At 38.9% G+C, this 26,212-nt stretch overlaps 1 protein-coding gene across 2 annotated transcripts in view; it reads left to right on the top strand.

The window, feature by feature from the left end:
* Bmpr2 (bone morphogenetic protein receptor type 2) overlaps positions 1-26,212 on the top strand; it is a 131,173-nt gene that overhangs the window by 62,583 nt on the left and 42,378 nt on the right. For both annotated transcript variants that reach the window (XM_055616482.1, XM_055616481.1), the window contains exons 2-3: positions 744-914; positions 2,464-2,634. In XM_055616482.1, coding sequence (XP_055472457.1) covers positions 744-914; positions 2,464-2,634 — 342 coding nt within the window. The remainder of the gene's footprint in view (positions 1-743; positions 915-2,463; positions 2,635-26,212) is intronic.

Genomic DNA, 26,212 nt, shown 5'->3' with positions numbered 1-26,212 from the left:
TCTTCTTCTTCTTCTTCTTCTTCTTCTTCTTCTTCTTCTTCTTCTTCGAGATAGGGTTTTACCTTGTAGCTCTGGCTATCCTGGAAGTCACTCTACAGACCAGGCTGGCCTGGAACTCACAGAGATCTGTCTGCCTCTGCCTCCCTAGTGCTGGGATTAAAGGCGTGCACCACCATGCGTTGCCAAAGATGGTACTTCTTTTTTTGAACAGCAAAAATATTTAATAGTAGAAAGAGTGATAGGAGTTATAGGAGTAAAAGAAGACTGTCTTCAGGAAACATTTTTTAAAAATTTCTTCTTGCTTAGATGTAAAAATTAATGTGCAAAAGGAAGTTGCTGGAGGTGTGGACGATGAGATGGTTCAGTGGTTAAAAGCAAGTGTACTACTCTTCCAGAGGATCCACATTCAATTCCCAGCAACCTTGTCAGGCTGCTCACAATCACTTGTAACTCCAGCTACAGTAGCATCCAACTCCTCTGTCCTCTGTGTGCACCTGTACTCATGTGCACATGCCCACACACACCACACATACACACACAAAAAAATAAATCTTGAAAAAGGAAATTATTGGGTAAATATAAAATTAAAAATTTATTAAATAATTAAATTTGAAGGATTTAGTAGAAAGGTTTATAACCTTACTCAAATTACATTATCAAAAATGAAGCCTTGGAGATTATCATAATTAGTAGTATTATCATAGTCACATCAATTTATCTTGTGTTGTTTTTTCTGTTTTCAGCTTCTCAGAATCAGGAACGGCTGTGCGCATTTAAAGATCCATACCAGCAAGACCTTGGGATAGGTGAGAGTCGAATCTCTCATGAAAATGGGACAATATTGTGCTCCAAAGGGAGCACATGTTATGGTCTGTGGGAGAAGTCAAAAGGGGACATCAATCTTGTGAAACAAGGCAAGTAATAGTTGTTTTTTTTAACATTCTTTTTTTTTTTTTCTTCAAGATTTATTTATTTATTTATTACTTATACAGCATTCTCCTGCATGTGTGCCTGTGCACCAGAACAGAAGAGGGCACCAGAGTTCACTATAGATGGTTATGAGCCACCATGTGGTTGCTGTCAATTGAACTCAGGACCTTTGGAAGAACAGCCAGTGTTTTTAACCTCTGAGTCATCTCTCCAGCCCCCTCCCCCCCCCCCCCTTTTTTTTTTTAGCTTGAAATTGCTTTGTGTTTCTTTCTTTTGGGTGCTGAGAATCAAACACAGAGCATCATGCACATCGACAAGCTCTCTGCCACAGGGCTTGAGTTCTCAGCATTGTTTTCATGCAATTGGAGTTTATCTAGGAAAGAGATGTAGGTAGATTAAAATCCTATCCAGAAAAATATTAAATAAGATAAACACATACATGTGTGTCTATATTCACCCACAAGCTCCAAATTTGTAAAAGAAATTTTACTTTTAGTGTAACTTGTTTGTATGATTGATTGACTGACTGAGTTAAGGCCATACTGTGTAGACCAGGCTGGCCTGGAACTCACAGAGATCTACATTCCTTTGCCTGCCATGTGCTGAGAGAGAGAGAGAGACTTAAAGGCATGATCCACAAAGCCTTGCCTTTTAGTATATTTTAATTACATCTTTCTCTTTACAAGTTAATATATGTGAAGGAAGTTTGGAGTGGGGGGGGGGGTGGACCAAAAACCAGAAGGCTATTCAGAAAAGCCACAATCTACATCTCAGTTCTCTTAAAAGAGTATTATTTTTATATTGATTTGTTTCCTTTAGATATATTTTCCATGTGCTTTAATGTTTACATTTGTACCAATCTTCTTTGAGAATTAGGATAATGGTATATCCATACTCTTTCCCCATGGTATTGTAAATAATTTCTGGAGACACTTGAACCTCAGCACCTGATTTTACTATGTATGTGTTCGTATTAAGTTTACTTGTATGCTTTGGATACTATGCTATTTAAAGTTTTCACTGACATACAGTGAAAAACTTTAAATACATGTAAAAGTTCTATCTGAATATTTATTTATTTTTCTTATTTTTTAAAGTAGATTCTCTAATGTAGAATTAATGGATCATAAAATGTATGATTATTTTAAAGACTTTTCATTAAATTGCTATATGTTTTTCCAGAATTACCATCATACATACATTTATTACAGAATCGTATGAGAGTTATGTTTACATATTATTATTTTTAAAAAAATAGGACAACTTAAATCTAAAATAGTGGTACTTTACTGTGTCTTTAATAATTCTTACAGTAATGGTTCAGTTAATCATAACTATGTTGTTGGTTGTTTTTTCCCCCATGAAATGTCATTTGAATCTGTTACCAGTTTTATTCAGGTTTTTTATGACTTACATATTATTTAGTTTTATATTACTGCAATTATTTCATAGTTTGTTGTTTTACTTAATTGTATGTAGTCAATTGTATGTAGTCTGTATTGTTTCCAGACTTACTTTAATATTGATTTGTAGGATGTTGGTCTCACATTGGTGATCCCCAAGAGTGTCACTATGAAGAATGCGTAGTAACTACCACCCCGCCCTCAATCCAGAATGGAACATACCGTTTCTGCTGCTGTAGTACAGATTTATGTAATGTCAACTTCACTGAGAATTTTCCACCTCCTGATACAACACCCCTTAGTAAGTATTTACAGTAACTTCTTTAATAATTCCTTGTTCTAGAAGTTTTCAAATTATAAAACAGATAAACATTGAAGGTTAATAGAAGTGAGAGGAAGAGTTCCAGCATTGTAAAATTTTATCGAAGATCTCCAGTGTGATTTTTCCAGCACAAGCAAAACATCAGTATATCACCTAAATCTGAATCAAGATACAGTTTTTCTTTTGTCCAGCATGGTAGTGTGTGCTTGTAATCCCCGAACTCCAGAGGCTGAGGCAGTAGGATTGCAAGTTCAAAGCCAACCTCAGCAACCTGTTAAGTACTTGGCCAATCTGAACTACATAACAAGAGCATGTCTGAACAAACACCCAAAACTGGGGGCTAGAGAGATGGCTCAGAGGTGTACTGAGTTCAATTCCCAGCAACCACATGATGGCTCATAACCATCTATAGTGGGATCTGGCGCCCTCTTTTGGTGCACAGGCACACATGCAGACAGAACGCTGTGTAAATAAATAATAAATAAAATTTAAAACAAACAAAAGCTGTCTTAAGGAAGGGAATTTGGTGATATTAAAAAAAATACAAACTGGGTGTGATGGCTGCATCCTGGCACTTGGTAGGTCAAACCAGGTAGATCTCTGTGAGTTTGAGGCCAACCTGGCTTACATAGCAAGTTCTAGGCCAGCCAGGGCTATACAGTGAGAGCCTGTCTGAAAAACAAAACAATAATAGAAAAAAAATATGAATTAAAAGGAAAAGAAAAGTATAGCTGTAGTTTGGCCTGTGCCTGTAGTCCCACTTATTCTGGAGGCCAAGAAAGGAGGGTCATTTGAGATCATGTGTTCAAGTTCAGTGTGGGAAATCAAGTAGCAGATGACAGTCACCATGGCAGCACATTGCCTTTAAGCCCAGCACTCAGAACCAGAGGCAGGTAGATCTATGTGAATTTTGAGTCTAGCTTTGTCTGCATAGCAAGTTCTAGGCCAGCCAGAACTCCATGGTGAAACCCTGTCTCAAATGAAAACTAAAATCCAAAATAAAACAAAAAGCCAACCAAACAAAATGAACATTAGCAACAGAATCCTTCATAGTGGATATACATGTAACTATTGAAAAGAGGGAGAAAATAAGACCGAGTAATTGAAACTTGCAATACATGTTATTGATGTAGACTTAGGACTTAAAAATATCCATACATGCATTACATGTATTATATGTAATTGTATGTAGTCATATATAATATATATGCATATAGTTAATGTATATAAAAATTTATTCATATGTATTGTGGTTTGAATGAGCCTGGCCCCATGGGCTTACATGTTTGTGTTTGGTTTCCAGTTGGTGGAACAATCTGGGAAGGATTAGGAGGTGTGGCTTTGTTGGAGGAGGTGTGTCAACGGGGGGGGGTGTTGAGGTTTCAAAATCTCACACCATTCCTAGTTAGCCTTCTCTCTTTGCCTCATGCTTGTGTCTGTATCAGATGTAAGCACTCAGCCTGTCTGTTTCCGTGCTCCCTACCATGATGGTCCCCAGTAAACTTTTCTTTTATAAGTTACCTTGGTCTGGTGTCTTTTCACAGCAATAGAAAAGTAACAAAGGCAGAAGTTGGTACTAGGGAGTGGCTTATTACTATGACAGGCCTGTCTGTGCTAATTTTTTGGAGAAATGTGTGAGACTTTGGATGAGGAGAATGGTTGAATGCTGTAAGTGTGGCCATAGTAGTAGGAACTTGGAAGACTGTGGTTCTGAGAGTAATATGGACTCTGGAGAACCAACTCAGCAGGTTTCAAAGGGCAACAATATAGCAACTAGGCTAGAGTCTGTTCTTGTGATATTTTGGCAAAGAATGTGGCTGCTTTTTGCTCTTGTCCTAAGAATCTATCTGAAGCTAAATTGAAGAGTTTGGGACTACTTTCATTGGCAAAGGAGATTTCAAGACAGCCTAATATTGACTCTGTTGTTTTATTAGTGATCACTCTTATTCATATCATTCATATTCGATGAAAATGAGTGAGCAGTGCAAAGAAGAACCAAATAGGAAAAGTCCTAAGAAATGATCTGTTCCTAAAGAAAAACAACAAATCAAAGCATATACAAATGCAGTTCAGGGAGGGACCCAGGTTCAGTCTCAAGCTGGCTGCAGAAGTAGGCAGCTGCTATCAAAGGTTCTAGGTTTAGAGTCATGAAGGATACCAGAAGTAAAGGGATTATAGAATCTTCTTCTGAGTTAAAGAAAGCCACTGAGGCCAGGCATATGGCATGTATGTCATTTCATAGAGTCTCAGAGAGGCCATGGAATGAAGCTGTGAAAGTGAAACCTGGATTGTATTTGTGAGGCCAGAGTTACATGTGAAGGAGAGATGCAAGCAAAATGGAACCAGCCCTAGAGAGAGAAATATGTTTACATTCAGCAAAGCTGTAAGACTGAGAGCCATGTAAGTCCTATGTGGCTAGAGCTGGGCATGGTAGCGCTCGCCTGTAATCCCAGTACTCAGGGAGGCGAAGGCAGGAGGATCTCTGTGAGTTCCAGGTCAACCTGGTCTACAAATTGAGTCCAGGACAGCCAAGGCTACACAGAGAAACCTTGTCTCGAAAAAAAAAAAAGAAAAAGCCTCCCCGCCCCCCAAAATGCCCAAACAAAATACAAAAAACAAAAAAAGATATGGAGTTATAGGATTTGGAGTCTGCCCTGCTCAGTTTGGGTCTTGCTTTTGTCCAGTACTTCCTCACTGTGCCCCCATTCCTTCCTTTTGGAATGATAATGCATAGTTAATGTCATTTTATATTGAAAGTATTTCATTTGCAGGGCTGGAGAGATGGCTCAGTGGTTAAGAGCATTGTCTACTCTTCCAAAGGACCCGGGTTCAATTCCCAGCACCCACATGGCAGCTCACAACTGTCTCTAATGCCCATTCCAAGGGATCTGACACTAAACGCACATAAACATTAAATAAATTATAAAAAAAGTATTTAATTTGCTATTTGATTTTACAAGGGGTTGCAATTAAGAAATTGCCTTGAATATCAGAACATACTTTGGACTTTCATTAAACAGTTTTGAGATAGAAGATTATGGGGACTTTTTAAGTTGAAGAAAGTACATTTTGCATTATTATTATGTGGCCATAATATGGTCAGGGAGGGGAATGTGGTGGTTTGAATGAGAATGGCTCTTACATTTGAATGGTTGGTTTTTAGTTGGTGTAACTGGGAAGGACTAAGAGATGAAGTGTTATTGGAGGAGGTGTGTCATGGGGTGGTCTGTACGATTCCAAAAGCCCACCCCTTCCCAGTTAGCTCTCCCTTGGCCCTGTGCTTGTGGATCAGATGGAAGCTCTCAGCTACTGCTCTCTCGTGCCATGCTTGCCTGCCTGCTGCCATGCTTCCCACCACAATGACCATGGACTAGCCATGTGAAACTGTAAGCAAGCCCCAATAAACTCTCTTTTATAAGTTGCCTTCCTTGGTCATGGAGTCTTTTCAAAGCAATAGAAAGTAACTAAGGCATATACATATTTCTCTATTTCTTCCTTTTTCTTTTTGCTTTGCAGTACTAGGTCAAACTCTGAACCTCAGGCTAAAGGAGAAAGCTCTCTACACTTAGGCTGTATTTCTTCATGAAAAAAGGAAAAAAAAAAAAAGCAGAAGTATTCCAGTAGCAATAAGCATGCATTATGCCTAGCTCTTAGTCTGTAATAGTGTTCTCTACTAAAAGAAATTATTGCTCCTTGAGAAAATACTTATTCTAGAATAAGAGCAAAATGAGGCCAGGCCTGACCTGAAATACTTTATGCTAGAAAATAGTCAGTACCCAAAAATGTGATGGAGACTCACCTTAAAGATGCAGAAGCCATGTCCCTTGCGGGCTGTAGCACTGAGTGAGCTAGCTGAGGCAGAGTTGGTGGGCTGACCAACTCAGCTGCCACCCAGGCCCAGATCCAGCGCTATGAGCTGGCCCACCCCAACATCTACCTCATCTGTGAACTGCTGCAGTGGGTGAGGGGCCTGGTCCTGAGGATCCAAAACTGCAGGATCTCCAGGGCACACGGTAGCAACAGGCTATTCAAGAGGAGCCCCAGTAAGGATCCAGATAGATAATGTAGCAAAAGCCAGAGGCCTAGAGTCAGTGACTCATTGTAATGAACATTTGCAAGTAAAGATATATGGACAAAAGTGAGACACACTGTGACACACTACAGCTTCTACAACAAGATTTTTTTTTTTCTTTTGGGGGAAGGTTGCAAAGGTGGAGGGTGGATGCAAAGGGAGAGGAGATGAGTGGATTGGGGTGTGTGGCGTGAAAGTCACAAAGACTAAAAAGCTGAAAGGGTTAAAAATAAAAAAACCCAGGAGCCAGTTTTGTAGAACCCGCTACCAGCCTAAACTGGGGCAGTTTGAGTGCACAAAAAACTAAGTATAATAATGAACTGTAAACCATTTGAAGGAAATGAAACTCGTGAGTAATATGTCAAGTGCTAACTGATAAATACAGGAGTGTTGGAATTGGCCAGTGATCATTCAACTTCTATCACACAGGACAGGAAGGAGCTATTAAAGAGGATCATAAATCTGAGAGCAGTTTCAATGAGGAGACCGGACATTTGTGTGGTTTTAAAGTGTCTCCAACTTAATTGTGAAGGGAAAATTAGTAATTAGGATTTGGGACATAGCTTAATGGTGTAGATTACTTGCCTATTGTGTTATAATAAGAAAGAAGAGAGGGAGGAAGAAAGTAGAGGAGGGGGAGGGGAGAGAGAGGGAGAGACAATCAATTCAGGGTGGATACCATAGTCACTATTCTGTTGCAACTCTTACTTTAAAAGAAAGCTTTTAATTGGGGCTTGCTTACAGTATCATCATGGCAGTTAGCAATGCACATACATGGCATTGGGGCAGTAGCTGAGAGCTATATCCTGATCATCCTGAGTGGCAAGCATCAGGAGAGCCAGACTGGGAATGGTGTGGGCTTTTGAAACCTCAACCCCATGCCCTCCAACAAGGCCACACCTGTATGTGCTTATGGAGTTCCATTCTTACTCAGACCACCGCAGTGCATGTGGTGTGGTAGACGCCTGTATTTCCACCCTTAGGGAAGTTAAGGGGGAGAATCCGAATTTAGCCAGTTTGAGGCCAGCTTGAGCCACATAAGATCCTGTTCCAGGAGAGTGGCGGTGGCTCTGGTGGGAAAGGCGTGCCTTTAATTCTGGGGAGGCAGGAGCACTCAGATCTCTTATGTTTAAAGCCAGCCGGGTCTACATCTAGGACACAGAGAAACCCTGACTCAGAAAGGAAAAAAAAAAAAAAGGAAAGATCTGTTTCAAAAAGTAATAACAAAATTAAAAAGTAGTAATTGTAAGTGGAGAAATTAGAAAAGTACTTTGTCCAAGTCATCAAAATTACCATGTTAATGAATGGCAAATGAACAATGTGATACAAAGAAATGGGTATAGCATCATTGTATTTCAGCCATGAGTTCATAACCTCAATCCAGTCATGACAAAACATCAGACAAACTCCAAATTAGGAGAGCTCGTGTTACAAAAGGGGTGGGGACTCGTTTGTTTGTTTGTTTTTACTTTTTAGATTTATCTATTTTATTTTTTGTATGGGTGGAGGTTGTTTGTTTATTAGTTATACAGTATTCTGTCTACACACGAGAAGAAGGCACCAGATCACATTATATATGGTTGTGAGCCACCATGTGGTTGCTGGGAATTGAACTCAGAACCTTTGGAAGAGCAGACAATGCTCTTAACCTCTCTAGCCCTTCAATGATGTTTTGCCTACATGTATGTGTATATACCACAAGCATGCCTGGAGAAGAGGTCAGAAGAAGAACTGGAATTTTGGCTGGTTACAGTCCATCATGTAGGTACTGAGAACTGAACCCAGGTGATCTACAAGAGCAGCAAGTGCTCTTACCTACTGAGCCAACTTTCCAAACCTAGGAAACCCATACTTAAAATGTTAGTGTCCTGTAAGACCAAGTGAAGCTGGAGAAGGAGGCTGATAAAGAAGGCATAAGCCCCTTACTGGGCTTGTTGTACAAACAGGAAGACCTGAGTTTGGATCCCCAGCATCAACATAAAAGCCAGAGGTGGTGAAATGCATGTATTATTCCAAAATTTAAAAGACAGGGAGGTAAGGATGCAGAGCCGTATACCAGGGATCACCGAATACGTGAGCTTCAGGTTCAGAGACTCTGCCTCAGAAAGTAAACTAGGAAGTGAAAAGGGAAGAGATTTGATTCAACGTCAGACCGATCTGTGGTCTCAACACTCACAAACACACAAACACATCCACTGTAGCTGGAGCTCTAGGAGAGCTAATGCCTCTGGCTGCTGTAGACATTTGCACTCATGAACACAGACATACATGCGCATAATTTTAAAAAGAAAATCAGTTTTTAAGTGATTGAATTTATATTTATAGTATTTATTTATCTTGTTATACCTTTAAGAAATTTTCAGGTATCTATAAATTCATAGTTTGAAAGAAGCATATATAGGGCTGGAGAGATGGCTCAGAGGTTAGGAGCATTGGCTGCTCTTCAAAAGGTCCTGAGTTCAAATCTTAGCAACCACATGGTAGCTCATAACCATCTATAATGAGCTCTTGTCTTCTTTTCTGGTGTGCATGCACACATGCAGGCAGAACATTGTACAAATAATAAATGAATCCTTTTTTTTTTTTTAAGAAAGAAGCATATTATTATAATTTTTAGAAACTTATTATTAGAACATTTTCATGATAAGCTATCTGGAATTGCTATAATTACCCTTCCTAACTATATGAACAAGATAATTAAGTCAGTAGAAAAGCAGGCAAAAAAACTTTACATATATATTTAATTAAATAAAATTAATTTATTCTGTTGAACCTTGGCAGTTCTTGTGTGAATATCAGGATATAAACGTAGAATTCTTTTACTTTCTTTTACTTACATTATTCTTTACTTTGAAGTTGGGCCAAACAATGAGAAACAAAGATTGAACTGCATCTAAACCCAGGTTTAGGAAATAACATTGTAATTTTATTCTGTGTTGTTAAGATTAAAAATTATAATTTGTTGCATCTGGCAGCAAATGTCTTCATCTCACACCAAGCTAGATAAGCAAGACTGCAGTTGAGAAGCCAGAGATACTACAATTTTATAATGCTTCAGTTTTTAGTGTTTCTGTAAGGGCATTAGTTAAAATGAGGATGGCTCAAGAAACAATATACATTTTCTATTTATTAAAAGTAAAAAGGAGAACAAAAAGTTGCATGCATATTTTAGGAAAATAATTGATTACTTTAAATTAAGAATGGGGCATGTGAGATGGTTCAGCAGTTAAGAACACTGCCTGCTCTTCCTGAGATCCTGAGTTCAATTCCCAACAACCACATGTCTGCTTAAAACCATCTGTAATGGGATCTCTTGGCATTCCACTCCCTGGCGCCCATAGGTTTGTAGCCATATCGTACATAATGCAAGATGCATTTATTCTGACTTCAAAAGTCCCCATAATCTGTTGCAGTATCAGCACTGTTTAAAAGTCCAAAGTCTCTTCAGAGACTCATGGCAATCTCTTAAGTGTAATGCCTGTAAAATCAAAATGAAAAAGCAGATCACATACTTCCAACATACAATGGCACAGGATATACATTACTGTTCCAAAAGGGAGAAAAGGGAGCATAGTGAGAAAACACTAGACCAAAGCAAGACTGAAAACCAGCAGGGCAAACTCCAGATCTGCCCCTTCATAACACTCTTGAGATCTCCAGCTCCTTTCAGCTTTGTGACTGTAACACATTTTTTTCTCCCGGGCTGCTTCCACTCCCTGTTAGCAGCTTTTCCTCAGCAGGTATCTCATGGTTCTCACATCTCTAACATCTTGGAGGCTCCAAGCAATCCAGGCTTCACCTTCACAGCTTCACACAATGGTCTTTCTGGGCTTCCATGTAGGGACACCCCTGCCACACACCTGGCCTCAGTGGTTCTCTTTAGTCACAGAGGGAGAGTCCATAACCCCTCAGTTCTATCCCTGACTCGAAAGCCTGAGCCATGTTGCCAAAGCTACCAAGTTCTGGAACATGGCCTACTCATTCTGATACATTCTCAGCAGCTTTCTGTTTTTGATGGTTTTCTTCACTGCCAGTCTTGACATCTGAAATTCCTTCTGCCTGCCCCTGTCTTCTGAGCACTGGGATTAAAGGCATGCATCGTTGCACCTAGCTCTGCATTTTTCTTTAATTCCTTTTCACAAATTGGAAGCTTACCTGGGTAGGGCTTTCTTGCCCGAGGTTCCCACTTCCTTTATTCTCTTTAGCATTATGCTTTTCTTTAATCTGTTTATCTCCTTGAACACATGACTTAGCTCCTTTATACTCCCTAGTGCCCCTATTCTCAAACTGTACATTTTGTATTGTTTCTTGCTCAGCTTGTTCCGTTTCATTATAGATCTGCATAACCTTGGCCACTAACAACTAAGCAGTCAGTCGTAGGCTCTCTAGAAAGTTCCTCTGCCAAAGCTGCTAATCCATAATTTAAGTTTAGCCTCAGACAGATTTTTTTTGGACAAGGGCAGAAAGCAGCCACATTCTTTGCCAAAGTTATCACAAGATCAATCTCTTGGCCACATACTAATTTTATTCTCCTCTGATGCCTCTTGAACTGGGCCACCATCATTCAAATCACCACCATTGTCTTCCATGCTCCTACTAGGAGGGCGGATTAAGCCCCATTTAAAGCAGTCAGTCTCAAAAATCTACTTAGAGATGGCTCAGCAATAACTAGTCATTTAACACATCATTGATGCTCATATTTAAAAAATCAGAAGAAGAAAATCTGAGTGCCATGGTGCTCGCCTGTAATTGCAGCACTCAGGGAAGCAGAGGAAGGCAGATCTCTGTGAGTTCAAGGCCAGCCTGGTCTACAATGCCAGGACAGACAAGACTACACAGAGAAACCCTGTTTCAGAAAACCAAAACCAACCAAACAAACAAACAAAAAAGAAACATAACGACTAAAGACCATCCCTAAGGAAATTATTTGTAGATAAAAACTTGAGATGTTTTTATAATCTTTGATTCTTGCTTCAGAACAAATACCAGCAAGAATTTAAGCATCATAAGTTCCTTGGGAGAGTCAATAGCCAAGTTTTATTTTGATAATAAATGATTGTTATACTTTAAGACTATAATAAGGTGAACTTAAAGAATTTATTTTTTCATTTTTTTTAAGACAGTGTAGCCTTGACTGCCCTGGACTCTCTTTGTATAATCAGGCTAGCCTCGAACTCACAGAGATCTACCTGCCTCTCTCTCCCTGAAACACTAATTTTTTTAGGTTGCCTGACTATCACAAATCATGGAAAGGCTAAAGTCACATGTTCTACTTCTAAAGAGTTTTTAGTTGTCTTTGATTCAACTGTAATTAAATTGGATTTCCTAAAGGTTAAGTTTCAGCTTAGGAGAACAGAGTCCTAACCTACCTAACCAGTGTCAAAAGTGGCACAAATTATTAAATGAGGAACAGTAGTTACTAAGACATGAATAATAATGGATCTTACTCCACTCTCTGTTCTTCAAACATGTCAGTGTAAACTGCTGAGCTTACAAAGCTTATTTTGACCCACAGCTTTGGTCTCCGTTCACAGGGTCACACCTTGTGATGGTCTTCTTGCTGTAGAGCCCTGGGCTGGGTAGGCCTCCTCAGGGGAAGAGATGAGAGAGCTTGTGAAAGACTTGGTCATGTTTACGTGGCGGACCCATGCCTGAGATGTCTTACTGACTCCACTGACCCATTAATGAATTCATCTACTTAGGAATTCAGGCCCTTAACAATCTTAAAGATTTTATCTGGTCCTGTCACCTAGTGATATCTTATAGTGAAGAACAACTGTACTGTTTTATGTTGTGGGTTTGTTTGTTTGTTTTTCTTTATTACAATTATTTATTACAAGGGTTTCTTTGTTTTAAGGCAGTGTCTCATTCACTATGTAGCACTGGCTAGCCTAGAACTTTCTGTGTAGACTCATAATGATCTATCCGTCTCTGCCTCCCAAGTGCTGGGATTAAAGGCATATTCACCATGCTTGGTTGTAGAGATTAAATTGTAACATGAATTTTGGAGGAGATAGATCACACTGAAGCCACAGTTAAACATTAACCTAATCAGAATCTTTCAGAGCAATTTAAAGACAAACTGCTGACTCCACTCTTGGTTTTCTGATTTGTATCTCTAACAACTTCCTAGGCAGTGTTGATGGTCTTCCAGGGACCACACTTGGAAGACCATTGGGCTAGAGAAAACATTTAGCTAGAGCTTTCAGTCCAGAGCCTCATCATAGAACCAAGAAAGTTAATGTGTGGGTGGAGAAGGTTGACCAATGTAAAATCACATTGCCATGCCCAGGAAGTCACCACATTCTAAAACTACCCCTGCCATACTTCATATGTACAAAATGTTTACTGTACATCCTCTCTACACTTATAAGGTAGGTGAATCATTGCAAGCCTCTGCTGATTCAGCATTTGGTAGACTAGGGGAAAAATCTGTCTCACAAAGATATCTGGAACCTTTAGTGTCTTCTACAAGACAGTCTAGAAGACACAGGACTTTTGCATTCCAACTTTAGTACACCAGAAGGGCACAGCTTGAATTAATGTCTCAGTATCACAGCCCCAGCCCATGATGCCACAGTCCTTCAGCCTCCTGCTCATCCTTTCCCTGTTCACGGTGCCTTCATTTAGGAACATTTGTCTTTTATACCTGGACTCCAGTGATAAGTCCTTCTAATCATATATACGAACATCCTTAGGATGTTGTCAAGGACTTCCTGCTTTCCCAGCATCCTTCCTTCCCACCTCATGCATGATTCTAGGTCAGTACCCCTCACAAGCGAAACAGCATGGGATGTTTAGAAAATTCTTTTACAGCTTCAAATATTTGATCAAAATTTCTCAAGATTTTTATTTGTGTAACTTGTAAGGAAATAAATCAACCCTCTTAACTGTTATGCCAAGTATATATTATAATAGCCTGAGCTATTTCAACTGCCTAAATATTTGGAAGTCTAAGCAACCAAGACAATCTTTTCTAAGTTGTTACCCATTTAGAAGTTATTTCATATTAATAAATAGAAAATGATTAGCTGTGTGACAGAGGGCATGATACTGACATGGCTTTCAAGTATTGAAGTTATTTAACGATACCACAGAAAGATAGTCCATGTGATTACAGATTCTGGGGGACACATATTCACATTATCACAAGAAGAGCTCTCAGAGTATGATTGGTATTATTCATACAGTGATGGTTCTAATTCATTAATGTGCTTTGTGATTAATAATTTTTTGAAAAAAGATAATTCTTTGAAAACATTGGAATACAGGCTGGAGAGCTAGCTCAGAGATTAAGAGCACTGGCTGCTCTTTCGAAGGTCCTGAGTTCAATTTCCAGCAACCATATGGTGTCTCACAACCATCTACAATGAGATCTGATGCTCTCTTCTGGTTTGCAGGCACACATGCAGGCAGAATGCTGTATAAATAATAAACAAATTGAAGGAAGGAAGGAAGGAAGGAAGGAAGGAAGGAAGGAAGGAAGGAAGGAAGGCAGGCATTGGAATACATTGCATATTATTCTTTCTTTAATCCATGCAGCAAAAAAGAAACACCCAGAGAATAAATCCCAAACTCAAGAGTTCTGAGAATTGGTCCTTTGTTGTATTAGTCTGGGGATTTATTAGAATGGTTCACAGGCTCTGACCTAAGATGAATGTCTTCTGGCAGAAGGACAAAGAATCCAATAGTTACTCAGTCCACAAGATTTGGATGTCTTCAGCAATCCCTACTTGGCACTAGAGTCCCAGAGAATTCCTAGAGAGCTGCTAGTCTTCAGTTTACATTGGAATCCCAAAGAAGTAAGTTCTAACACCAGCAAAGTAATATCTCAGCAGCAGGATAGATGAGCTTGCCAGTGACAATGAGGGCAAGCAGGCAAAAAGCCAAAGCTTCTTTCCCTTTCCTTTTAAGTGGTCTGCTGGCAGAAATTGTAGCCCAGATTTAGGCTGGGCCTTCCTACCTCCAATAATCCAGTCAAGGAAATCCCTCACAGCTGTGCCCAGCTGCTTAGGTTTTAGTTAATTCCAGATGTGGTCAATTTGACACCCAAGCTTAGCTATCACATTAGTGTAAATGCCTGTGACTTGAAATGATTAGAAACAATGTTATTTATTGCTGCATTGTTATAGCAAAACAGAAGTAACTGAATGTACATCAGAAGAGAACAGGTTAACTAACTTTGCCACAATAGAAAAAGAAATTGTATGAAGTTTTAGAGTGATTTTTAAAGTATGTCAAGAAAAGCTTCAAGGGAATATTGAGTATTTCCAAGAAGAAGAGGATATAGCTATATATTCCTATGTGTTTCTATATCCTACACACATGAGGAAATTCTGAGAGCAAACATAGACACACATGTGTGTGTCCATGCACATGTGTGCATGTGCACATTGTTGAGGACTGGGGTTATTAATAGGACTCTTCAGTGAGTATTTTGAGTGTAAAACATTTCAAGATCCAACTTACTAGATAATTACAATGTTATGAAATGCTAACAGTATTAGTACTTTATAAATACTGAAATTTGTACTCCTGAATTTTATATGTATACAATCAATATTTTAAAAATGAGTTCTCTTCTGAAAAATGTTAGTTAACCTCTGAGCCATCTTTCCAGCCCCACAAATCACCATTCTTAAGTGCAAAGCTTAGCACTTTTAAGTATGTTTACACTGTCATATAATCAGTCCCCAAAAATCTTTTTTATCTTTCAAAATTGAAACTACACTTATATAGCAACTCAGCATTACTTGATTTCTCCAAATCCTTGATGACTGCACTTGGACTTTGTAATCTTATGAATTTTCCCATTGTAGAATCTCATTCATAGAAATGAAGTCATTTATTTATATTTCTGTTACTCTTAGTTTTATAGAATATTTCCTTTATTGTCATTTCAGATTTTTAAAGGAAAGTTACAAAAAAGGGGGAAATCATAACTAAGTAACTGAAAGTCAAGAAATAAGATAATTTTGAAAAGTAAAAGAGTGGGCTGGAGAGACAGCAGCTGTTCTCGAGGACCTGGGTTCAGGTCCCAGCTCCCACATGGTGGCTCACAGCATTAGCAACTCCAGTCCTAGGTGATTTGGCAGCTTCCTCTGACCTGCGTGGGCTCCTGGGTGAGGTTGGTGCACAGTCATACAGTTAGGCTTACTCTGACAGAAAACACATTAAAAAAGTTTAAACTACAAATAATGGAGCTGAAAGTTAAAGAAGGCAAATATTAAATGTTTGTTTTTGTTTTACTGCTTTCTTGGGGCATTTTTCTCTTTTGTTTTAGCTTTATGTTCTCTGTGTGTTTTCATTTTTCTGCTGTTATTTTGTAAATCAAATATAAAATATCTTGACAATTAACAACCCATAGCTTGTTTTTGTTTAGTGTTATTTTTGTTTTGTTTAATGTAAGAGCTAGGTCAGAATATTTAAGCAGACAAGTTAAATTAAAACTGGCCTTAAACATTCAGTATTAAAACTTTGCTGAAAAATAAAAAGAAATGTAAAATCTTTCCCTATTCAGTTTTTTAAAGAATATACTAAACATAAACATTGATCTGATTGTGGTTGTTGTGTAAGCACCATTCCAAACATATTAGTTAAGCCAATGTTATTCATTCCCTATAAAAACATTTGTTGAAAATACTGAGCTATGTGATTTGGTATGGAAATATTTTAGCAATCTTAAATTATTTTGGAAAGTCATTAAACCCTTCTAACATCAATTGTTTTGATGTTTAAACTGTACTTCTTTGCTTTTATGAAAAATATATTCCTTGAAGAAAACAATCTAAGTCCTCATTTGCTTCTCTGCACAGAGTGGTTAAAGATTAAGCAGCTGACATAACCACTACTGTGTTTTATTTAAACTTCTCCCTGCTGGTTGCTGCACATGGAACAATGTTGTTCTTTCTTTGACACAGACCCACACAAAAGCTGAGTGTAGTAAGGAAGCAGACAGCCCGCCTCCAGTAGTAGCCCTGCCTGGCTCCAGGATTTGTAAACAGAAACATCCCAGGCTCCAATGGGGCAGACCGCTGGTCCTTGTCTGTTCTGCGCTCAGGAAGTATTTGCTTGTGAAAGCCCAGCCATTGCACATAGCATGCTTAGCATTGTTTGTGTTTGCCTGAATACTTAACTGAGGAAATTAAGAGAGAGGGAAAGAGTGTATATTAGGGCAAAGAAATAAGAAAATTCAGGTAGGGTATATATAACACATGGCATTAAAGGAATTATTTAGTGGTTGGAGAGATGATGTAAAAGCCCATATGGATGGGTGTGTGTGTGTGTGTATGTGTGTGTGATTATATTTTAATTTTAATTTAAAAAGTGCTCACACCACTTTTGTGGAGAACCCGCATCAGGCAGCTCCGGGCTGCCGCACTCCAGCACTGTGGGAGCTCCAGCACTCTCACCCCGAGCAGCCATGCTTACACACACAGGATTAAAGATAAAACAAATCTCTTTAAAAATAGTTTTTATGTGCATTGGTGTTTTCTTTTCATCTATGTCTAGGTGAGGGTGTTGGACCTCCTGGAATTGTTACAGACAGTGTGAGCTCCCATGTGGGTGCTGGGGATTGAACCTAGATTCTTCTGGAAGAGCAGCTGGTGCTCTGAAACACTGAGCTGTCTCCTCAGTCACAAAACAAACCTTTTAAAAAAAAAAGTTACTTTAAAGAAATAAAAATGAGTTTTTCAGTTAAACGCTTTTATTGCACACACACATGAATACACATATTGAGATATTTTTCCTGGCAGTTTTTTAGTGATGTCAAGTTTTTAGACCATATGACATAACCTGGAATGTTTCTAATTTGAGACATTTAAACATTGGTGTGGTATTTAACATGTTTTAAAGTCCCTTAACACTTTTTCACCCTCTCTGTTTTGAGTTAATGAATTTAATGCTCCTATTTTTTCATTTTCAGTTATATATTTAAATACCTTTTACTCTTTGGGGAAAAAATATGTAATGTTTAGAACCACCAGCAACAGGAACGAAATTTTCCCCATCCCCCAAGTAGCCGTACTTCTCGTATTTGTACAAGTGCTATCCGGTGCTACTCTCAGTTCCTAGAAATGTTGGTGTGTTTTGAAAATAAAATATTTTCTGTTTTAGTGGGTATGCATCTTCATTTTCCCATACTCTGCTGCTTGGCGATATACCCGGCCCCATCATAGTGAATTCTTAGGCGTGTCCACATGTGTGATATACAAGTGAAGTTAATCTTTATGTCTGAATTTGACGGCAGATTTTTAGATATGATGCCCAAATAACAGGCAACAAAAGAAAAAAAGAGATTGTACTTTAGGGTTAAATTTTATATACTTCAGTAAACTTTCTAGATTAGGAGGAAAAGCCCTCTACAATTTAGAACTAGATCAATCATGAAAAAAAATCATGCTGGATTCTGGAGTTGTAGCCCAAGTGATACAGTATTTACTTAGCATTATGAAACACTTGGAATAAAAAAGAAAATAAAACATCTTTTTCTTCCTAAAAATGTTTTGGGGCAGGGTCTGGTGTAGTCCCCGCTGACATTTCTTTTTCTAAAGCACTACTCCCTCAGGAAAGTTTACCATAGAGCTTTGGTCTCTGCAAGGTCCAGTAGCTAAGCCTTATCGCACTAGGATATGAGTCCAGCCGAGGGCCCACAGCGTAGGCCCTGGCACATGCCCATGGGGGAGCTACAGGACAAGTTACAGAGAAGAAGAAGAGTAATGGATGGAAACTTGGAGCTTTATGGGTAATTTTTTATAAACCTAACACTGCTCTAAAAAAAAAAAAAATTAAATCTGCCAGGTGTGATAGTACATGCGTTTAATCCCAACACCCAAGGTGAAAGTAGGTGGGCTCTGTGGGTCTGAGGACAGCCTAGCCTACGTAGTGGTTTCAGGGGCCAGAGCTGCATGGTGGGAGGACAGCAACAGCAATGATGTAGAAATGTATTAGAAGTAACAAGGGGGAGGACGAAAGATCCCTAATTGAGATTTCAGAAAGAGCTAAAAAGTCATGGTTTATTTGACACCCACTACCTAATAGAATGCCAAATCTAACATGGAGAAACTGTCTCAAGTTAGGGTTTACCATGACCTTTTGGTCTCTGCCATTCCTGTCTTCTTAAATCGTCTCTATCTTAAATAGCACGATTCTTGCTACCTCAGTGTTTCTTCTTTTTGTCCTGTCTTTCATCTTTCAACTTTTTCTTTTTGTTTTGACTATAGCAAAATAAAATGTGAGCATTATTTGCTGATACTTATTTACTTATTTATTATTTTATGTGTAGAAATGTTTTGCTTATGTGTGTGCCCCACGTGCATGCCTGGTGCCCTCAAAAGCCAGAAGAGGGTATTGGATCCCCAGAACTGAAGTTGTTGACAGCTGTGGGTCCTGTAGGTGCTTACAACAGAACTGAATCCTCTGTAAGAGCAGCAAATGATTTTAACCATTGAGCCATATTTCTACCTTTTTTTTGTTTTGTTTTTTGAGATAGTGTTTCTCTGAATGTAGCCTTGGCTGTTCTAGAACTCACTCTGACCCCAAACTCACAGAGATCCACCTGTTTCTGTCTTTCCAGTGGTGGGAAGACAGCACCCCACACACACACTGGGCATCCACCACCCCTGGGCTTTCTACGTCTTATTTACCAACGTTTAAAACAAAACACTATGCTCCTTGTTTCTATTGTGAGAGAAACCTAGATATTTTCTTTATTTTTGTTACGTCTTTCCAAGTAAAAGTCTCATTCAGTAGCCCAGGCTGGCCTCGGGCTTACTGTATTAATGACAGTTGTCTTGAACTCACAATTGTTTTGCTTCCATCTCCTAATGTCCAGCTGAAATTATGTGTTTATAAAACAAAACACAGGGGGCTGGAAAGATGGCTCAGAGGTTAAGAACACTGGCTGTTCTTCCAAAGGTCCCGAGTTCAATTCCTAGCAACCAAATGATGGCTCATGACCATCTATAATGAGATCTGTTGCCCTCTTCTGGCTTGCAGGCACACATGCAGGCAGAACACTGTATACATAATCAATAAGTCTTTAAAAAAAAAAAAAAACCCAAAAAACAAGGACCTATATTCAGTTCTCAGCACCCACCCTGAACAGCTCACAATGACCTGCAAACTCTTGAAAAACAAACAACCCCAAAACAAAAACAAACAAACAAAAACCAGTAAGATAAAACAAAACACAGTAGTTCTTTTTTACCATTTTCTGAGGTATCAGTTGCTTACAGTTAACCTTGGCTCAAACATGTTAAATTGTAAAATTGTAGAAATGAACAATTCATAAATTTCTAATTGTGCACAGTTCAGAATAATATGATTAAATTTAACACCATTCCAGGTGAAATGTGAAATAGCTATTTTTCTAGCATATTCATATGGCGTGTGTTCTCTGGTGATTTGCATGAGAATGGCTCCCAGAGGCTCATTTGAGTGCTTCATCCCCAGAGAGTGGAAAGGATTTGGAGGGTGTGGCCTTGTTGGAGGAGGTGTGTCACTGGGAGTGGAATTTGAGGTTTCAAAAGCCACGCTAGTCCTCTCTCTCTGAGTGCCTGCTGTCTGTGGCTCAGAATGTAAAGTTCTCAGGTACTGCTCCAGCACCTTGCCTGTCTGATGGTCATCAATGAGTGTTTTGAAACTGTAAGCAGGTCCTCAATTAAGTGCTTTCTTTCACATAGAATTGTTTTGGCCATGGTGTCTGTCACAGCAAAAAACAACAGCGAAGACATGCTCCTTGCTCTGTAGTTGCGCGATAGCTGTCCCACGTGTCTGCCTGATGGCTGTGAATCACCAGCGCCTACACCCAGTTCATCATTTTGTTTATTCAGGCCTCAGTGATTAGAGTGATGTCAACAGTGTTAGTGCTCTCTGTCTTCGTAAGTTGTTTTGTTATTTCTTGTTGTTGGCCTCTTGCTGTGCCTAATTGATAAATTAAACTTTATCAGAAGCATGAGAAAAAAATAGACACAGCCATTCTTCAGCAAGCCCAGCAGATGTCCAGAAACAAGACTGTGTAAACTACGAAATGGTAAAATATTTACATACAATCCGTGCATACCTTACCAAATACTTTATATTTGTAAGATTATTTTGAGATTACTTATAATGATAACTTATAAGTAACTTATAATTTAATACAATGTAAATGCTATTTAAATAGTTCTTATTAGTTGGGGATTCCGCTCAGTGGTAGAGTGCTTGCCTAGCAAGTGGAAGGCCCTGGGTTCAGTCCTCAGCTCCGGGGAAAAAAAAAAGTTATTACTATATTGCCTAGAAAGTAAAGACAAAAAAGTCCGCTACTCATGCAATACAAACAAATCATCATAGGTCTAGCTGTGTATTACACAAGTAAGACCCGGAGAGAGACTGAAGATCTGTGGAAAGGCAGGAGCTGCCTCTGGGCATCCTAAACATCACTTCCTTCATGTGGACTCATTGTACTTGTCAGTGCATGACAAATTAAAGTTTTGTTTCTTGAAATTTTCTGGATTTCTCTGACGTATTTTTAGTTTATATTTAGTTCTATATACAAATGTGGAACCCACAAATTAGGAGAAGCAATTCTTTAGGGCTTAGTTTTATCAGAGGCGACTAGTAACCCTCCTGTAATGTATCCCCACAGACAGGGAAGTGTTCTGCATTAGTTTTAGTTTAGTTTAGTTTTTGGTGCACGCATCCATGGGGGATGGGGTACTGTGCCTTGCTTGGTACATGTGTAGAGACCAGAGGACATATTTTGGGAATTGGGCCTTTATTTCCATCTTGTGGGTCCTAGGGATTGAACTCAGACCGTCTGGCTTGGTAGCAATCACTTTTACCCACTGAGACATCTTACTAGCCTAGTATTGATAGTTTAAATGGGAGAAGGTAATCTGCAGGCACTTAAAAAATATATATCTTATGTTTAAAAGCCATAAATTATTCAGATGTGTGTATACTGAAATACAATGTCCATTTTGGGTTTAGCAAATTCTTTTTCTTCCTTTCTTTCCTTCTTTCTTTTTCTTTTTTGAGACAGGGTTCTCTGTGTACCTAGCCTTGGCTGTCCTGGACTCGCTCTGTAGTCCAGGCTGGACTTGAACTCACGAGATCCACTTGCCTCTGCCTTCCTGAATGCTGGGATTATAGGCACGCAGGTTCATACCTGCCTCAGTTTAATAAATTCTTAAATGAGTTGTTTTTTTTTTTATTGAGATACAATTTTGTAACATATTGAACTAGATTTAAAACGTACTGTTCAGTACTTTCAAAATTGTGCAACCATTATTTCTATGTAGTTTCAAAACATTTTCATCACCTCACAAGGGAAATGATCTGTCTAGTAAAAAGCAACTCCCTTTTCCTCTTTTCCCATGCCTAGCAACTTCTAACCTGCTTTTTGTCTCTATGGATTTGCCTGTTCTGGATATTTCTTATGAGTGAAATCATAAAATATCTGACCTTTAGTAGATCATTTTGTAGGTGTCCCACATTTTGTTTGATTTCTAAGTGTATGAACTTTTGCATTTCTGCGTGTAGTTACGGCACCTAGTGATGCTGTGGAAGTTTTTGTCTAAATGCCTATTTCAGTTCTTTGTGTCTGTGCCTAGGAATAAGCTACTGAATTTTATGAAAAATCTGTTCACATTTTGAGAACCTACTAAATTGCTTACTGCATCTGTACCATTTTGTATTCCCATGAGCAGTGTATAAGCTTTAATTTCTCTTTTTCCTTAACAACCTTTTTATTTTCTTCTTTCTTTTTAATCATTTAAAATAGTTAGAACCATACTAGTATCTTACTACTGTAAGTTGAGGTAGGGTTCAGTTGTTTGAAGGAGGGCAGAGGTTGATTGTTTCTTTTTCTTTTTCTCTTTCTTTCTTTCTTTCTCTCTCTCTCTACTTTTTTTCTTTTAGGCAAACACTCTACCACCGAGTTAGATCCCTAGCCAAAGATAAGTTTCTATCTATAGTCCTTCTGTCTGTAAATTACTATATGTTGAAAATATTGTTAACTATAATTATCAATATGTTAAAGTCTACTGGTATTTAATGATCATCCTGTAACTTAAGTATTTCACTGTACCAACATATTCTTTTATAGAAATACTCGTTTTGACATTTTATTATGCAGCTGTGCAGAATTTGAGACAATTCATTGGAGAAACACTGTTATTGAGGTTTATTATTTGCTATAGGAAATTCTAGTTTGACCATTAGTAAGAAAATCTTAATACATAGTATTGTTTAGAGGTTAAGAGCACTGGCTGTGCTTCCAAAAGTCCTGAGTTCAATTCCCAGCAACCACATGGTTGCTCACAACCATCTATAATGAGATCTGGTACCCTCTTCTGGAACATGTTCATATAGGTAGACTACTGTATATATAATAAATAAATAATCTTTAAAAATATCTTAAAAAATGAAAATTCCAGCCGTTCTGTTTTACCAGTAAAGACTTAGGAGCCAGATGCTGGGGTGAAAACTTGCTAGCTCAGAGAGGCAGAGAAAGTACCCAGCTGACCTTCCTTAGCTCAAGTCCAGATGGAAAAAACCCAAAAGGCTCACTAGCTTAACTGACAGCCCAGGAGGAAAAGGCCAAAAAACCCAAGGCCAAAGGCTTGCTAGCTCAAAAAGCCAGAGAGCTAGAGAAATAAAGCCCTGAAGAGCGAAAGCTCAGAACGCCCTTTCTCAACATTGTCTTAAATACCCCTCTATCAAAGTCTACTCTTTAACACTAGTTTCTTGCTCTGCCTGTTGACCTAGGGTGAAACTTTCTTAAATTCTTTTACAGAAAGATTAAAGGTGTGTGCTAGGGCTGGCTGAACCACACCATCATCACCTGTTTACAGTAAACAAAAAAAAGTTCTTGGATTAAAGGTGTGTAATAGAGCACAACCACACCAAACAAGAAACAGGGTTTTACGGTTCACAATTTTGGGGTTCACAATGGGATCAAATATCCTGCAACAATATAGTATGCTTGATTTTAATTGTAAAGAATATCAAAATTGTCAGTCAAGATAGTGTACGCCTTTAATCCCAGCATTCAGACAGGGAGTTTCTATGTGAGTTCAAAGCCAGCCAGGTTTACAAAACGAGTTAGACACAGTGAGGTCCTCTCTCAAAAAGCCAAGAAACAAATAAGCAAACAGAATGATTAGTTTAAAGTTCAAAATGTAGTGTACTTTATTTTGATTGACCATAGAGAATGATTAAGTAAGGATAATTTGTGGCCTTGCCACTGCTCAAACACTACATCTAAAGCGTATAGTAAAACAGCAAGCATTTCCTAGGAAATCTCATTCTACATTAGACTGCTTGCTTATAAGCAGCTGGTTTGTACTCTGTAAAAACTGCTGTTGTAAATACACTGCTCGTGTCTGGCTAGTCTTTGTAAGTGTCTAAAGTATGGTAACACATTTCTCCTCCAGCTTTCTCTTCCTCTGTGAAAAACATTTTCGTTTGTTTCTACTCTTCACAGAGTCACAGAGTCCTCGTTCTTCCTTTACTCCTAGGCATATCCCGTTTGTGAACACCCATCCCAAGGGTATTTACTCTGGATAAGATCTGATCATATTATGGAGTCATCACAGAAATGTTTACATGTTCATAGTGGTTTTGTAATTTAGATACATGTGTTCCCATTCTGCAAGTAAGTTTATAAAGGCAGAACTTTTCTCAAGGTAAAGTTAGTAGTGGAGGGACCAAGCTTCAGGTTCAGTTTAGATTTAGCTGCCCACATGAAATGTGGTTTTTTTTTTTATTAATACAATGATATCAATACTAATGATCTTAATTACCATTGATTGCATAGAACTTTATACTTTACTAAGCACTTAAATTCCATCAAACTTCATAACTCACATGTGAGCTACTACTTTTTACAAATGAGGAATCAAGGCATTCAAAAGTCAAGCAACCTGTTGAAGAGTACTGAACACATGGGTTAAAGCCAGATATGAAGCTAGGCTCAGTGGTGTACACCTGTAGTCTTAGCATTTAAGAGCAGAGGCTAGAGGATTGCCATGAGTTCAAGGTGAGCCCCAGCTAGTGTCTTAGGTATTTTTAAAATTTTTTATTATTTTTTTAATTAATTACAATTTATTCACTTTGTATCCTAGCTGTAGTCGCCTCCCTCATCCTCTCCCATACTGTTATCCCAGTCCACTGACAAGGGAGGTCCTCCTCCCCTTCCATCTGACCCTAGGCTATCAGGTCTCATCAGGACTGGCTACATTGTTTCCTTCTGTGGCCTGGTAAGACTGCTCCCCCCTCATGGGGAGGTGATCAAGGAGCCAGCCACTGAGTTCATGTCAGAGACATTCCCTATTCCCCTTTCTAGGGAACTCACTTGGACACTGAGCTGCCATGGGCTACATCTGTGCAAGGATTCTAGGTTATCTCCATGCATGGTTTTTGGTTGGAGTATCAGTCTCAGAAAAGACTCCTGGGCCCAGATTTTTTGGTTCTATTGCTCTCCTTGTGGAGCTCCTGTCTCCTCCAGGTCTTTCTATCTCCCTCTTCTTTCATAAGACTTCTGCACCCTGCCCAGATTTTGGCTATGAATCTCAGCATCTGCTTTGATACCCTGCTGGGTAGAGTCATTCAGAGTCCCTTTGTGGTAGGCTCCTGTCCTGTTCCCTGTTTTCTCCGTCTTCTAAGGTCTATCCCATTTGCCTTTCTGAATGAGGATTGAGCATTTACCCAGGGTCCTCCTTCTTGCTTAGGTGTACAGTTTTTAGTATGTTTATCCTATATTATATGTCTAATATCCACTTATAAGTGAGTATATACCATGTGTGTCTTTCTGTTTCTGGGACACCTCACTCAGGATGATCTTTTCTAGATCCCACCATTTACCTGCAAATTTCATGATTTCCTTGTTTTTATTTGCTGAGTAGTATTCCATTGTATAAATGGACCACAATTTTTTTTTATCCATTTGAGGGCCATCTGGGTTGTTTCCAGTTTCTGGCTATTACAAATAAAGCTGCTACAAACATGGTTGAGCAAATGTCCTTGTTGTGTACTTGAGCATATTTTGGATATATGCCTAGGAGTGGCATAGAGGGATCTTGACTTAGGTATTTTTCTATTGCTGTGATTAGACACAACTTTTAAAAATACAGAATTTATTTGGGAGCTTGTGGTTTCAGAGGGTTAGAGTTCATGACCGTCATGGCAGGAAGCAAGGTAACTGGCACGCAGACATGGTACTGGAGCAGGAGCTGAGAGCTCACATTGTGAGCTATAACCACGAGGCAGGGGAGAGACTAGGGAAATGCTTCTAATCTTTTGATATTTCACAGCTTGCCCTCAGTGCCACACCTCCCCCAACAAGGCTGCACCTCCTAACCCTTCCCAAATAGTTCCTCCAACTGAGGACCAAGTATTCAAATATTTGAGTCTATGAGGGTTATTCTCATCCAGACTACCCCAGCTACATGGTGTGTGTGTGTGTGTGTGTGTGTGTGTGTGTGTGTGTGTGTGTGTGTG

Source organism: Psammomys obesus, unplaced genomic scaffold (assembly GCF_907164565.1).
Source record: "Psammomys obesus unplaced genomic scaffold, mPsaObe1.curated_primary_1811, whole genome shotgun sequence".
Taxonomy (NCBI): Eukaryota; Metazoa; Chordata; class Mammalia; order Rodentia; family Muridae; genus Psammomys; species Psammomys obesus.
The sequence above is the reverse complement of the archived record's forward strand: the minus strand, read 5'-3'. Positions and strand labels throughout refer to the sequence as shown.